At 39.3% G+C, this 17527-nt stretch overlaps 1 protein-coding gene across 4 annotated transcripts in view; it reads right to left on the bottom strand.

The window, feature by feature from the left end:
• The window catches only part of CUL5 (cullin 5), a 97855-nt gene that overhangs the window by 27147 nt on the left and 53181 nt on the right, over positions 1-17527 (bottom strand). For all 4 annotated transcript variants that reach the window (XM_045038028.1, NM_001246321.1, XM_045038026.1 and 1 more), the window contains 1 exon segment: positions 469-562. In XM_045038028.1, coding sequence (XP_044893963.1) covers positions 469-562 — 94 coding nt within the window.

Here is a 17527-nt window from a genome sequence, read left to right as displayed (position 1 = left end):
TACCTTTATTAAGAAAACATGTAAATAATAAAAAAAAAAAGTACTTGCAGAAATCTTAAATTGTAACATATTTTAGGGGAGAGGGATGAAGAGCATTAACATGGAATGTTATTTTACTTTCTAAAAATATTTGTCACGAAGTCCCACACAGAAGTCAAATGCCTAGTTCTTTCCTATCCCTGTGTTTACCATTTAAATTAGCCTTTAAAAGCAGGAGTCCTACGGTTTGAGGACACACTGAAATCCAACCCCCTCCCCTGCACGTTGATACCGAAGGGGAGAATGTTTAAAATGCAAATTTGCAACCTTCTATATGTTAAACATCTTACCATTTTCTTTAAGCACAGTTTACCGTAACAAATATACCTCTATACAAAAGAATAATCTAATAGCAAACTTATTAAAAGTGATTCGCCTCAAAGATACCTCTTAAAAGATTATGAGAACTTTATGTGATGTTTTACCTACTTTCAGTTTCATTTCGCTTGATCATGCCTTGGCACTCGGCTAAGATCGTCTCTTTAAAAGATGTCACCAGGGCATTTACACAGCATTCCATGAGCTGAAAGACAGCAAAAACTGGTCAAGGCGATTATAAGCACAAATCTACTCCACTCTGCTTTTTAAGCCCCGTAAGATCATACCGTTCGACAACAACAGCAAAAAACTGAGTATACCGAAAGCAGACTTTACTTACCTTTGCTACAGGAACGCTGAAGGTGGATACTCTATTCTAGTTTACCAAAGTATATTTACACCTAAGAAAAAGGCTACAGAACTTAGGTTCTCTTTAGAAATTTGAATAGAGCCCCCCAAGGAGGGAAGGAAAAAAACTGGAAAATATACAAAACAAAATGAAAAAAAAAATTAAATAAAGTGATGAATTCTTCTTATCCGGAGAGAACATGTGTTAAAATTAGATTTTAAAATTCTGAAAGTATGAATATGTCCATTCAACCAACCACCACGAGATGCCTACTGTGTGCAGGCATCAAAGAAGTGGTTCAGAGACGAAGATTAAGGTATAACCCCTGCTATGGAGGTCACTGTCTACTTAAGGGTGAGGAAGAAAGCAAACATAAACTAAGAACAACTCAGTTAACTGGCAACACACACACACACACACACACACACACACACACACACACACACACCCAACAAACAAAAACAGGCAGAAGAACTATGTACTTCTTTCTGGGGTAGTTAAAATGGTCTCGTGTACAAGATGAAATCTAAACTGAATCCTGAAAAATAACTACAAGTCCAAAATGGATTGAGTATTCTAGGAATAAGAAGCTGGATACGGTAAGGAATAAACAGTGGAAGAGAAAACTAGAGAGGTAGCTGGAGGCAGATTATGAAGGAAAATCTAGTTTGGGATTTTATTCTATAGGTGGGGCAGGGAACAAAGAATCAAAGGTTTTAAACAGAGGATAAATGCAATAAACTTCTACTCCCCCAAGAGTAGACTGGTCAAGGAGACTGTTGTAATATTCCAAGGAACATGGCCAGGGTCCAGTGTTCCAGGCGGTCTTCAACATAAGCCACCCCACCCCCACCACTGCTCCTTCGTGTCACAGAATTACTTATTATTCGTGCAGGCCTCAATTAAAATGAATAGGTCGTCGTGTAAAGCAAGGTACCCTACGGATGACTGGTACAAATCTTCTCAAATGAAGATCATGCATCCGTACTGAGGAAGGGAATTATGTGTGTCTTAAAAGCTCTTTGTTAAAAATTCTCCTTGGAATTGACATAATGTTCATAATTACTGACGCTGAATTTAGGCAATAGGGATTCATCATACTACTTTTTAAATCTTAAAAAAATTTGAATACAAAGTTTTTTTCAGGTCCCTTTTTGAGAATTACGCTAACAACTTTAAAATCCATGTATGCCAATTTCCTAAGAAAACAATACACACAAAGTGGTGGGGAAATTTCTGCCTTGCCCAGGCGGGGAAGCTCTGCCCCAACTCCACCACACTACACCAGCTCTGTGATGCGCACAGCTGACCACGCTCACCCTCTGCAACAAGGCAGACTGTGAGGAGGTAAGTCTAACTACATATAACAGAAGAGAAAAAGTGCAATCGTAATAAGCTCCAAGCCTCTGTCACTTCATCTCCATTTTCATTTTGCTTTTTATAAAAGTTTATTTATTTTGAGAGACAAAGAGTGAGCACATGTGAGTGGAGGAGGGGCAGAGAGAGAGGAGAGAGAGAATCCCAAGCAGGCTCTGCGTTGACAAACATGATGCAGGGCCTGATCTCACAAACTGTGACATCATAGCCTGAGCTGAAGTCAAGAGTTGGACACTTAAACGACCGAGCCACCCAGGCTCCCCTCTCCATCTTCTATTTCACTGAAAATTTATACTTGAATACAAGTGAAGTTAGTCCAACTCCTGCAAATTCCTAAAGTCCAGCCTGTGTTTCAAATCGTTGTGAAAGAAATTTCTTTTTTTTTTTTTTTGAAGTTTATTTACTTATTTGTGCAGGAGGGGCAGAGAGAGAGGGAGAGAGAGAGGGAGAGAGAGAGAATTCCAAGCAAGCTCCGCATTGGGCCAGGAATCTGATGCGGGGTTCGAACTCACAAACCATGAGATCATGACCTGAGTCGAAATCAAGAGATAGATGCTTAACCAACTGAGCCGCCCAGGCGCCCCTTGTTGCGAAAGGTTTCAATGACTGTAACCAGCTTTTTTTTTTTTTTTTTAAATAACACAGAACAACAACAAAAAAAGCAGAGTGCATCGTACATAATAACAGTGAGTATTATTTCATAGAACTTTGGTTTCAGATATGTGCAAGTAAGCACAGTATATACTAAGCCACAATACATAATGTATTTCTTATTGTGGGTTATAATGAGAATTAAAAGGAGAGGACAAGATGTTTGAAGAAAACTGAACAGGATCTGGTAACTGCTTAGATGAAAGATAGTTACGAAAATAAAAGTCTGCTGAAGCAGTTTCTAGTTTGAGAGGTTTAACTATATATATAGTAAGGGGTATCTTTCCAAGAGCACCTACTCTGTGTCAAGCATTGCGCTAAATGCTTCACATACACTACCTTATTTAACCCACATGACAACCTTATCAAACAGATATTTAACACATAAGGAAACAAGCTTACGGAGGCTGAGTAACTTGCAAATGTTGCACAGTTAGTTCATGAGGTCTTGTAATATGAGGCTGTATGTGACTCCACTATCTAGAACTTCTGTTACATTAACAGAGCAATTATATACTTAATAATGGCTACATGCTGAGAACTAAGTGCCTTAAGGGAGAGAGAAGTATAGAACATGGTTTGTATCTTCAATAATCTTATAACCCATCTGGGGACATGTATGTGTATATCTAAAAATTTGTGTATAATTCATATATAATAGAGGTACATTAAAAGAAGTTCAACTCATTAATAAACCAAAGATGTAGAAATAAAGGCATCATTGTTACACTATAAACTTCACAAGGACAAAGACTATGTTTTGTCCACAGATATGTATTCGTGGCTTCACACACAGCTGGTGCCTGATAAGTAACACAACAAAGTAGCCTATAATTTGCTACTAAATCTAGTGGTGGGAAAAATAGGTACAGTGGGATTTCAAGTAAGAGGAAGCTGATGAAGGCTAGAGAATTTGTGGGGACTTTATCACAAGATGGACCATAGGATTCTGGAGGATTTAAACAGGCAGAGAAAAAGTATAAAGTAAAACATTAAGAAAACAAGTAAAAAATGCTTGAAAATGAATCCAAGAAAAAAAATGAATAGAAAAAAAAGTAAGAATGAGGAAACATTCTTGGGGCACATGGATGGTTGTTGGTTAAGCGTCCAACTTAGGCTCAGGTCACGATCTCTAAGTTTGTGGGTTCGAGCCCCATGTGAAGCTCTGTGCTGACAGCTCAGAGCCTGGAGCTTGCCTCAGATTCGGTGTCTCCCCCTCTCTCTGCCCCTCCCATGCTCATGCTCTGCCTCTCTCTCTAATAAATAAATGTTAAAATTTTTTTTTTTAAATAATGAAGAAATTCTTTATTGGAGTAGCATGACTCTTGTTGGACAGTATTAAGTGAGAAAAATAGGTCAGGGCAAAATTATGAAGAGGCTTGAACATCAGATATAGGAAATAATGATACTATAGTTCCTGAATAAAGAAGTAAAATAATAAAAGTGGTGAAAGTTTATGAAAAATTAGCCTGAACTCACAAAAGAATAAAAACGGTCCATAATAAGAATAAAGACGTCTAGCCTCATTAATAATTTTTACTTTTTTTTCAGGGCGCCTGGGTGGCTCAGTCGGTTGAGTGCCCGACTTTGGCTCAGGTCATGATCTCACAGTTCGTGGGTGTGAGCCCCGTATCAGGATCTGTGCTGACAGCTCAGAGCCTGGAGCCTGCTTCTGCTTCTGTGTCTCCCTCTCTCTCTGCCCCTAACCCATTCACATTCTGTCTCTGTGTCTCTCAAAAAAAAATAAACATTAAAAAAATTTTTTTTAATATTTTTTTTAATGTTCACTTATTTTTGACTGAGAGAGAGAGAGAGAGAGAGAGAGAGAGAGAGAGAGAGAGACAAAGCATGAGTGGGGGAGGGGCAGAGAGAGAGAGGGGGAAACACAGAATCTGAAGCAGGCTCCAGGCTCTGAGATGTCAGCACAGAGCCCGATGCAGGGCTTCAAACTCATGGACCGCAAGATCATGACCTGAGCCGAAGTCAGATGCTCAACTGACTGAGCCACCCGGGCCCCCCCATCATTAATAATTTTTAAATACACATAAACATTTTTTCAAGTCTATAATACCAGGAAAACTGTCAAAATCCAGATTGACAAAAGTGAGATAAGCAAAGATCAACAGGCGCACTGTTGATGGGAGTAAGAATCACCACATTTCCAAAGATCAGTTTGGTATCATGTAGCGATTTGTAAAAGTGCATACCCTTTGCTTCAGCAATTTCATTTCTAGTAAATTCCATTCCAAGAGAACGCCACATGTGTGTGCATAAAAGTGTTAAAACGACAAAGGCATATAAGGATGTCCTAGGAAGTACTATTCATAAGAAATAAACTATAGTAATGACAATAATGAAAATGCCCATCATTAGAGAATTGGTTAGGTATACTGACTAGGTATGTATCATTAAGTACATACAGGCATGAAAAAGAACGTTATAATGAACTTCTGTATCATATAGAGTAAAATATACAGGACATCATAAATTTCTTTGACATGATAAAAGAAAGGAAGGAAAGAAAGGGATGGGAAAAGAAAAAAGGAAAGAAAACAAAAAAGGCAATGACCAAGTAAATATAGCAATGACCAAGTAAATATAACAAAATGATGATCACAGTTGAAGCTAGGGGCTGGGTACGGGGGTGGGGTTCATTACTCTTTTCTCCACTTTTGTAAATATTTAAAAACTTTCATAACAAGGCTTTTTTTTTTAAATAAAAGAGATTAATTATGGTATAAATCTCTATGTGATGAAAAATCCTTCAGAACACTATTTTACATAGGCAAAAAGAAGAAAGGGAGATTGCTTGACAGTTTTCCCCTTCTTGTAAAAGAGTCTTAACAAGAGCATCAGTTCCTTGAGGGCATAGATCATGTTCTTCCTCTTTTGTATTTCTTTCCCATCATTTACCAAAATACTACATACAGAGTCAACCCTACACATATTACTTGTTATTTGAAAAATCTGCCTTGAATGGAGAGTGGGAAGCCATCCCTCTCACCTTGTACCCCCTTTCCGTCTCCTTTTGCCAGCTTCAGTGAGGAACACAACTTTTTGCCAGGTGCCATCACCTCGCGTATTTCGCCTGAGATGAACACAAGCTCTAAATCCATACAGATCTCTCCCCAGAGGTCTGCAAGGTGCGACACCTTCACTATGAATGTGCTCCGTGTTCTACCTTCCTCTACAGCAAAACTCTGCAAAGATGGCACCTGCCATGCAACACAGCAGGCACTCAGGACCTGCTGAATGAGGATGGAGGGCGGGACAGGTCGGCCAAGTGGTGTGGAGAGTCTTCCTTTAGCGGTATTCAATTTCCAACTTTAATTCCACTTCACTGAAATTTAGTACAAAGCAACAAGAATGGCTCTTCTTTCGTTCATTACGTAAATCTGTACAAGTAATAATTTGCTTCAGCCCAACTATAAAGTAGGGGATGAACTAAAAATTATCCTAGGTTTCTCCACTTTAAGATTTTACTTTATCATTATAAGGTCTTTAACCATACAAGGTAACATGTTCGAGAATTCATTCATTCTATGCGTGGAAGGTTATTCTCAAAATTAATTTCCCTTGGCCTTTCTAGCTTGGTTAAGATTTCTTTATTTTACCATTATAACTAGTACTTGCTTCATTTATCAACTATTTACATGACTACACAGAGCGACGAAGAGTCAGACTTACCTTCACTTTTTCGCAATCACCCTTAATACACTAAAATAGTGAAAGTTAACAAATACTTTAATGTTATTAATTTATGACTTGTGGCCTGGTTGCTAATTTTTTAAATCAGTGTTTTGTATGGACAGTAAAATAGTTCCTGTCTTCGAATCAGCAACTTTCTCCAAATCTGAGCCCCAGCAGTAAAAACTACCTGCCAGGCACAGTGTTTTATTAAACTTTGACCACACAAGTGGGTATTATCCCATTTTACAGTTAAGCAAACACAGATTACAAAGGTTGAATGACTTGCCACAGAGCACACAGCTGGTAAAATGACAACAACGGAATCGAAATCCTCACGTGGTGGCCACATGTACACCCCTAACCGCTGTTAACGCCACCCCCCACCATCTTTGCCTCGAAGACTTGCCACCACCAGTCCCCTCTCTACTCCATTACACTGCTGTACAAACAATCCACTTTATTTTAGTGTCCATCTGAAGACAGGAAGCAGATGTCTGCTATTACCCACAACTGGCACAAGACCTAACATTTTAAGTGCATAATAAGTACTAACTGAGTGCCCTCAGGGAATGCCAAGGTATGTCGGACAATCACCCAAAATATTAATAGCCATAGGAAAAATGTTAAATTTATCCTAGTTTAAGCTTTTTCTCCTTCCTTTCTACCATGTTTCACTTCTTTTTCTTAAACGTTTATTTATTTTGAGAGAGAGAGAGAGAGCGCGAGCGCACATGCAAGGAAGGGAGGGGCAGCACGAGAGGGAGACAGAGAATTCCAAGCAGGCTCCAGGCTCCGTGTTGTCAGCATAGAGCCCGACTCGGGACTCGATCCCACAAACAATGAGATCGTGACCTGAGCCAAGATCAAGAGTCGGACACTTAACTGACTGAGTCACCAGGTGCCCCTCACGCTTCACTCTTTGCTGTCAAGTGCATCTCTCCAGCGGTGCAGCTCTGAAGGCTCTCTCCTGGTTTTACAAACGGGCTGCGGCTCATGTGTCCCAGGACGACCCGAGGGAGAGGGAGCTGGTGAGAGCCGCGTGCATCACGGGAGTGAGAGGGACTGGGCGGCGCTCCTCTAAGCACAACTAGCACGGCCCTCAGCTGCCGGCACGTCTGGGACGGATGACATCCCAGGTGTCCCCTGAACTGCACGCAGCGGAAGCTGCTCTAAGGGCTGTTCTCTGGCGAAGGCAGTCTCCTCCACGACACACACACGCTGCCACTGAGCCACGCTCGCACACGTGTGCAACGACACACACACAAAGCCTGTGATCCAAGCTGGTGACCGCAACTCAAGCTGGATGAATTAAAAGCTAGGAGCCAGCCTCTTATCTTCTTTCAGTCACAATCTGGAAGGCCAGGCTGGCAGCTCTCAGGGTCCCCGCTTCAACAGCACAACAACAACAACAACAACAACAACAACAACAACAACAAGGACTGCCAGCTGCAGAAGATAACAGAGCAGACCAGGAGAACAATATGTATCTAGAAAGTTCTCACAAAGTTCCAAGTCTGTAAATCCAGATATCCTTCATTTTAGTTTTCTCCTTGTACTTTCCACACTGGATTTGACATGAACTGACACATTTGCCTTTTTTGTTTGAGACGGGTTCTTGCTCCTTGCAACCAAGAGAGTTAACTACACATGTGTTATATGCGATACGTACATTCAAAATTATGTATCAAACTTTGCGTCTCTTCTTTATACACCCCCAAAGGGCTTAGCATTATCTTTAGGAACTCAGGATCTAGAAATGGACTTTACAAGAAGCCTAGCTTCACCAGTTCCTAGCTATCAGAGGCTAACGTCTACTGTCTCTGAGTTTCACTTTCTTCACTTTTAAAAGAGTAACAGCACCTACCTGCTAGTTCTACATCCAAAATACATCCTGAATCCCTCCACTTATATATCCAGCTCCACTGCCAACGGCACCTCTCCCCCTGATATAATGTGTGATCCAAATACCCCACTGCAAACCAAATGCCCTTTCGTAATATAAAAATTAGAGGACATCAGTTCTCTGCTTCAACCCCCAGAATGGCCTCCCACCACATTAAGCTCCTGCCCCCTCTCTCCTCCATCTGGGTCACTCACCGCCCCTCACCCGCCACACTAACCTTCTTCCTCTGTTCCTCACACAGGCTAAGTCCGTTCCTGCTTCAGAGCCTTCGCACTGGCTCTTCCCTCCGCCTAGAAAGCTTTGTCCCAGATCTTCACAAGGTCTTAGGTCTTAGCTCCAATGTGACTCCCTGAAAAAGACCTTCCTTGACCACATTCCATAAAGCAAAAGCGACAGCAGAAGCATTACTGGCGCTAATTCACTTTCTACGGCATTATTCTAGTTATAAAGACACGCTTATCCTGGGACACTTGTAAGGTCTTGACACATCCTTTACTGGGAATATACATAAACAGCAGCTCAGACAAGCACAAAGATTTGAGAGACAAACAACAGCTGAGACAGGGCTGAACAAAAGGAAGAAGTAAAACTACCACTATTTACAGATGACAGGACATTAATATAGAAAACCAAGAACACAACACCAAAGAACTGTCAGAACTAATAAATGAATTCAGTGAAGTTTCAGAATATAAAGTTAATATGTGAAAATCTATTATGTTTCTTTACACTAATAACGAACTATCACAAAGAGAAATCACGAAAACAAGCTCATTTACAACTGCACCAAAAAGAATACCCAGAAATAAATTTAACCAAGGAGGTAAAAGAACTATACACTCAAACCTGAAAGACACTGATGAAACAAAATGAAAAACACACAAAGAAATGGGAAGATATTCAGTGCTCATAGGTTGGAAGAATAGTGTTAAGATGTCATGAGACTACAAGTAATATACAGAATCAATGCAATCCCAATCAAAAGTCCAGTGGTATTTTTCACAGAAAAAGAACAATCTTACAATTTGTAGGGAACCACAAAAGACCCAGAATAGTCAAAGCAATCTAGAGAAAGAAGAACAAAGCCCGAGGCATCATCTCCCTGACTTCAAACTATATGATAAAGCTCTACAGTAATCAAAATCGTGCGGTATTAGCACAGAAACAGACACGCAGATCAATGGAACAGAAAAGAGAGCCCAGAAATAAGCCCACACTTATGCGGTCAATTAATTTACAACAAAGGAGTCAAGAATATACAATGGGGAAAGGACAGAAATATACATGAGGAAAGGACAACCAAGTACCAACAAATGGTGCTGAGAAAACTGGATAGCCACACACAAATGAAGGAAACTGCACCACTCTCTTGCACCACACACAAAAATGAGCTCAAAATGGATTCAAGACTCAAACGTAAGACCACAAGCCAGAAAGCTCCTAGAAGAAGCACGGGTGATAAGCTCCTTAACACGGCTCTTGGCGATGACTGTTTTGAATAGGACACCAAAAGCAACAAAAGCAAAAATAAACACGCAGGACTACGCCAAACTAAAAAACTGCTGCACGGCAAAGGAAGCCATGAACACAATGAAAAGACAACCTACCAATGGGAGAAAGTCATTGCACGTCACCTATCTGACGAGGAGCTAGTATCCAAAACGCACAAAGAACTCCTACGACGCAACAGCAAATAGTAAACAATTAGAGTGAAAAATGGGCAGACCTTCCCATGCGTCCAATGACGACATAAGATGGCCAACAGGTCATTCAAAAGATGCTCATCGTCACGAAAATGTAAATCGGAACCACAATGGGCTATCACCTCACACCTGTCAGGATGGCCAGTATCAAGAAGACAAGAAATAACAAGTGCTGGCGAGGCTGTGGTGAAAAGGGAGCCCGTGTGCACTGTGGGTGGGAAGTAAACTGTGCAGCCACAATGGAAAACGCTATGGAGGTTGCTCGAAAAATTAAGAACTACCATATGATCCAGCAATTCCACTTCTGGGTGTTTATCCAAAGAAAATGAAAACACAAACTCGAGAAGACACATGCACCTCCTATTCAATGCATCATTTACAATAGCCATGATATGGAAATAGCCTAAGTATCCATCAATGGATGAATAAGATAAAGAAACTGGTGTGTGTGTACGTGCATATAGGTATATGCGTGCGCACACACATGCGCGCACACACACACACACATAGATATACACAATGGAATATTATTCAGCCAATAAAAAGAATAAGGTCTTGTCATTTGTAATAACTTGGATGGACATTGAGAGCATTATGGTGAGTGAAATAAGGCAGAGAACGATAAACACCATATGAATTCTCTCATATGTAGGATCTTTAAAAACAAACAAAAACATGGGGCTTGAACTCACAACCCCAAGATCAAGACCTGAGCTGAGGTTGAGTCAGATGCTTAAGGAACTAATGCTTAACCTCATACATTGAATCTTAGAAAAGGGAAAGAGAAAAAACCCCAAAACTCATAGATACAGAGAACAGACTGATGGTTGCAAGAGGCAGTGGATTAAGGGTAGGAAAAGTGTATTTTGTTTTTAGTTTAAAATAAATTGAATAAAACTTCTTTAGAAGTCATTTTTACTTACTGGTTTACTTGTCTTTATACATCCTTCTCTATCTGAATGTTAACTCTGTAGGAAGCAGGACTTTGTTTCGTCCATGAGGTACTCCCTCTCCTCCCTCATCAGTAACAGAGACTAACTACATATTTACTGAATAACTGAGTGCTCAGTAAACACACATTCAAATGGTCTAATGAAAAAAAACAAAACAAAACAAAATCTAGAGGATTGTGATCTCTAGCTACAGGATCCCATTCCTCAATAAACCCAGGGCATATTCACCAACAAACAAACGAACAAGTCCTTAGATTGTAGAATGTCTACCCTTATCCCACGGGCCATCCCACTGGAAGAAAAGCAGTCCAGTGGAAAAAGCTCTAGTTCGGAGCCAGGCAACAAAAGCTGTAACTCATCATTACATACCGGACACTGAAGACAATGATTTTTCACTGCTTTTCACCAAGGGCTTCGTAAGTAGGGTTCTATTATGTATACACACTGCCTTCCCCAAAATTCTAACTTAAAACACCCTGGAGTCTTCTAAGTATACAATCTTTTAAAAACTGGAGAGGGCTCTCACAACTAGCTCCCCTCTGACTCTACTGTCAGATTATTCTAATAACTCAGGCTCAACATCTTTTAGTCATCCTACAGGTTATTAAAATGTCTTTTAGGGAACGCCTGTCTGGCTCAGTTGGTAAAACATGCAACTCTTGATCGCGGGGTCATGAGTTCAAGCCCCACACTGGGCATAGGGCTTACTTGAAAATAAACAAATAAAATAAAATTTCTTTCAATTATTCCTTCAAAATGTCTCTTACATGCCTTCCTTTCCATTCATTTATCATCACGTACCTAGTTGAAAACGTTTTACTGCAGTATTAACAACTAAAAGCAAGTTGCTTTTTGCAGCAAAAGTTGCAAGTTGCCTCTTTAAAGGTCATACACACCATGGCAGATGAATCTTCCCCAAGTGCAGCTTTGATCCCCTAGTCATCAACTTTCACGGCTCTCCAATACCAGAGCACTGGTTCCCAAAGCTTTCAGACCAAACAGCCCTTTATACAGCAAATCCTGACATGAAATTTACCTATATTGTTTCAAAAACATTGATATAACTCTCTAATCATAATATACAGCAGACATCAAAGGAAAGTTCTTTATAATAAGTCAGTATGTATTTCAACCTGTAAATTCTTGGGCACAACCAAATGAGAAGATACAACAGAGCAGTCAGATACTTTCATCTGTATGTGGCATTGCTGGGAATGCGACAACTAGAAAGGCAGTCCCACACAGGTATGCTGGTGACTCAGACACCATGAGCAGTACCACTACAAGTGACGGAAGTTTCTGACAGTAAAAAAATTTTTAAATGCCAAACAGCAATAAAAATATTATCTTTCCCCAATTTATACAATAATATTATCCCTGGAAAATAAAGTGTATTATCAATATCATGCAAAAATATTTTGGTTTATACGTAAAATAAAATTCAGTTTTAGACCCAAGCATAAACAAGATGCTCCCTTACATGAGTGGCCAGTGGGACACTGACCGTTACTTTTGGGATGTGATCCAATCTTTATGTGGGACCACCAGAGCACTGGGACATGTAGCATTCCTGACCCCATTCACTAAAAATCACTGTGACAACCAAAAAAACCCTCCACAAATTTGGATAACACTTCTTAGAGGTAGATATTACCTCCATCGAAAACCTCTGGCCTAGAGATTTCAGCTCAAAATGAGTTATCCTAGTTCAAAAATATTAATCTAGAATTCAACTGTTCTCCACTTTTTTCCCACCTTTTGTGTATGGGCATCTGTATGTTGTGATAACTAAATAACTCACAGCATTACTAACTTTCCACTGATTCGTCTCTGTCATAATCTGCTTTACTAACGACAAGCAATTTCAAGTAAAAGTTGAATTAGGATAAATCTACCAAAGGATCCTAAAGATATTATTCTTGTTATACAATAAACTTAACATTTAAACATTCTACACATAAGAAACTGAGAGGAAGATCCTGGCAGTAACTTTATTGGCTACATAGGATATGTCAAAATCCCTTTGGGGTACAAATGTTTATCCATTACAAAAATGGAACTTTGTGTTCATTCCTAAAATGGAAGAATGGTGTAACGTTAGGAACTCTGTTAAATGTGGTTTACTGAATTAGTTCAATGAAGGAAAATGCCATGTGATCAACTTCACTGATGCTTTCCAAATTAAAAAGGCATTCTTCATAATCTGTTTTTACATTTTATTTTGATTTTAGCATTACAAAAAAGTTGCAAAAAGAGCATAGAGCGCCTACACATTCCTTACCCGATTTCCCCTAACAGTCGTCCCACACATAACTACAGCACAACCATCACAACCAGGAAAACAGCACACTACATCACCTAACCACAGACCTTACTCTAAACTCACCGTGCTCCCACTGAGGTCTCTTCCCTATTCCTACATCTTATCTACACGCTCACCAGTGCCCCCTGGGCTGGGGCAGTTCCTGGGTCTCTTTTTTTTGATCTTGGCACTTAAAAAAAAATTTTTTTTAAACATTTTTTCATTTTTTGACAGACAGAGAGAGACAGAGCATGAGCAGGGGAGGGGCAGAGAGAGAGGGAGACACAGAAGCCAAAGGCGGCTCCAGGCTCTGAGCTCCAGCACAGAGCCCGACGCGGGGCTCGAACTCACAGACTGTGAGATCATGACCTAAGCTGAAGTCAGACGCTCAACCGACTGAGCCACCCAGGCACCCTTCATCTTGGCACTTTTCAAGTTTTGATGAGAATACCACAGAAATGAGGTACTCTTCTCAGTGCATCCTCTCAAGGTACATCATGTCAATATGTCCTATTACTGGTAATGTAAACCTTAATCACCTGACAAAGACAAGGTCTCCTGGTTTCTCCATTGTAAAGTTACTATTTTTCCCTTAGTAACTGTCTGGGGGAATATACTTTGAAACTACTAAAGTAGTCCATTTCACCTCAAACTTTGGCCATTAACTTTAATATCCATTAGTGAAACTTTTCTACAATTACTACTGTGATATTTGTCTAATAGTGATTATCAATTTCCCTCCATATTTATAAGGTGGAAATCTCCTGTGAGAATGAGTTTGAGCGGCGCCTGGGTGGCTCAGTTGGTTGGACATCCGACTTCAGCTCAGGTCATGATCTCGCGGTTTGTGAGTTTGAGCCCCGCATAGGGTTTCTGTGCTGACAGCTCAGAACCTGGAGGTTGCTTCAGATTCTGTGTCTCCTCCTCTCTCTGACCCTCCCACACTCATGCTTTGTCTCTCTGTCTCTCAATAACAAATAAATGTTAAAAAAAAAAAAAATTAAAAAAAAAAAGAATGAGTTTGAGCATTTTCTTTCTTTTTTTTTTTTTTTTTTTTTTTTTTTAGTACTTTTATTTATTTTTGAAGGAGAGAGAGACAGAGCATGAGTGGGGGAGGAACAGAGAGAGAAGGAGACACAGAATTCGAAGCAGGCTCCAGGCTCAAAGCTGTCAGCACAAAGCCCGATGCAGGGTTCGAACCCACAAACTGTGAGATCATGACCTGAGCCAAAGCCGGATGGTCAACCGACTGAGCCACCCAGGCACCCCTAGTTTGAGTATTTTCTGTGTTTAATGGCCATTATTAGGTATATATTTCTGTGATTTCTCTGTATCTTTTTCCAATATTTTTCTTTCAGGTTCTTACTCATTTTTTGTTCCTCAATTTTTCAAAGATCTTTATATAGCAGGGCTAAGAGGCCTCTTTGTGATATATGTCACAAATATGTTTTCCCAGATTGTCAGTTTCCTTTTGACTTTATGGTTCTTTTCATAATTTTTAAAATCTAGTCAAATTTATCAATCTTTTCTTTTACTGACTCTGAATTTTGAGTCATGTTAAAAAGACACCAAGTTAGTTAAAGAGGAACTCTTCTAGGGCCTGTAGGACTGAATGCTGTAATACAGAGTCAGCTTTTTCCAAATGGCTACCGAGTTGTTCCATCACTATCTTTTTTTTTTTTTTTAAGTTTATTTATTTTGAGAGAGGGAATGAGAGAGAGAATCCCAAGCAGGCACTGCACCACCAGTGCAGACGTGGGGCTCGAACTCCCCAACCATGAGGTCATGACCTGAGCCAAAACCAAAAGTCAGAGGCCTAATGGATGGAGCCACCCAGACGCCCCTCCCATCACCATCTTTTAAAAAGTTTATCTTCACTCCCAATGATTGGAGATCCAACCTTTTTCACATAAAACTCTGGACTTTCTACCCGATCCCACTGGTCCACTATGCATTCATGTGCCAATATCACATTATTTTACAGAAGATGTTTTAATGTCTGATGGAGCTTGCTCTACACAGTTTTTCTTTACCAGTATTTTCCTGGCTGTTCTTACATGTTTATTTTTCCACACAAACTTTCATAGCAACTTGTCCTAACTTTATTAAAGTTGTATTTTTGTTGGAATTATGGTGAATTTGTAAATTCATTTAGGGAAGAACTGACATCTTTATAATTCTGAGTCACAGAATTTAATAACAATAGATGTCTTGGGAAGTCTGGGTGGCTCAGTCTTAGGTTAACTGACTCTTGGTTTTGGCTCAGGTCATGATCTCACGGGTTCGTGAGTTTAAGCCCCGCATTCAGCGCAAAGCCTGCTTGGGATTTCTCTCTCTCTACCTCTCTCTCTCTGCTCCTCCCCCACTTGAGCTCAGTCTCAAAAGATAAACATAAAAAATTAAAAAAAAGAAAAAAGAATAGTCTTTCCAATATTTCAAGTCTACTTCTGTGTCTTTTTGAGTGTGTAAAAAGTTTTCCTCCTACAGGTTTCACACATTTCTTGTTAAATTTATTCCCAAGCATTTAGTTTTCTTTGTTATTACCATAGTGAGATTTTTCTTAATATTATATTCTATTTATTATTTATGCATAGGAAGACTATTAGTTTGGTACATTATTTTTACATCCTACTACTTTACTGAACTGCTTTATTTTTTGAGTTAATTTTATCACTGATGGTCTGGAGTTTTCCAAATACACTATCAAATCATCTCTAAACTTAGAGTTTTACTTCTGCTTGCCCATTCTTATTACTGCAATTGATTTCTCTAGTCTAAGTGCAAAGGCTGATACCTTTGCATACAATACAATGTTAAACAGAAATAGAAATAGTGGGCACCCTTGCCTTGTTCATGATTTCAGTGGAAAGGACACTGGTGTTTCTCCATGAAATAAGATACTGGCTTTAGGACTATGGTATACAAATTTCTGATAATATTCATAATAAAAGATGAATAAGTGAATACTTCTTAACCTAACAAAATGCAAACATCATGCCAAACTCCAACACCATGCTTAGTGATGAAAATGTGGACATATTCCCATCAAAGACTGAAAGAAGACAAAGACCCCCAATATTTAACATTTTTCTAAACCTATTAATAGATTTAGTCCATTGAAGGAAATAGGAGATATTAACATTAGAAAGGAAAAAGTAAGCATCATCATTTGCAAATGATATCATCAGCTGCTTGAAATACGCAGGATAACAAAATAAAACTCTTATAAACAATGAAAGAATCCAGTAAGCTGTTTAGTACTATATTAACATTACTTGAATGTACATTTGATCTTTATTAGGGTTGGCCTCACAACTGGGTACTACCTGGGTGAGATTTCCTCTATTATAGAAAACATAACAGGTCCAAAAACGTGTTTTCCTGCATATGTTAAAAACTAATCAGGTGTAAAAAACTGAGGATGATTCATACTAACTAAAGTTGATTAACCATAATAAATTGCTAATTTACAGAGAGAAAAAAGTGCCAAAAACATACTTACTTTAATCTTAAATTCTGGAGTGCACTACTGTGTACCCCATACGAAGTGACCGTAACAGTAAAATATATTCTCCCTATGACTGTCCTCCATTAAAAAGAATAGTTTGATATATAAGAACATAGCACTGCATGTTCTGACTTCTAGAAATTCTTCTCAGAGAATTTAGGACAGTAAGTCTGCTTTGAATTATTTGTAGTCTGGAAAGTGACTTGTTTCTTACTAACTATTCAAATAATACTGTTCATGGGCACCTGGGTGGCCCAGTCGGTTAAGCATTTGACTCTTGATCCCAGCTTAGGTCTTGATCTCAGGGTTTTGAGTTCAAGCCCCATCTTGGACTCTATGCTGGGCATGAAGCCTACTTCAAAAAAATAAATAATAGTAATACTGTTCATACTTTATTTGTATCAGGACTTGGTGAGTTTTTGTTTACTGTTCCTTCCATCACAACATACTTCAATTTAACACATCATTTCTCTCTGAAAACAGAAACTGTAAATTAGCAATGTAACAAATATTATATACACAGTATCAGGGCCTCAGCTCAGTGAGGTATACAAATAGTAATGCATCTGCATTAAGCCTGAAATTCCCAAAGTTATAATCAAACCTACAGTTTTGTACGTGGTATGTCCTCTGCACCAAATGTTGTTGTACAAACAACACATTGGTTGCTGATGAATACTAATCTATTGTTAACAGAGTGATAACCTTTGAAGAAAAAGATGGCAACAGTAATT

This window comes from Felis catus, chromosome D1 (genome assembly GCF_018350175.1).
Source record: "Felis catus isolate Fca126 chromosome D1, F.catus_Fca126_mat1.0, whole genome shotgun sequence".
NCBI classification, from domain to species: Eukaryota; Metazoa; Chordata; class Mammalia; order Carnivora; family Felidae; genus Felis; species Felis catus.
Note: the sequence above shows the minus strand (reverse complement) of the source record. Positions and strands in the feature narration are given on the sequence as shown.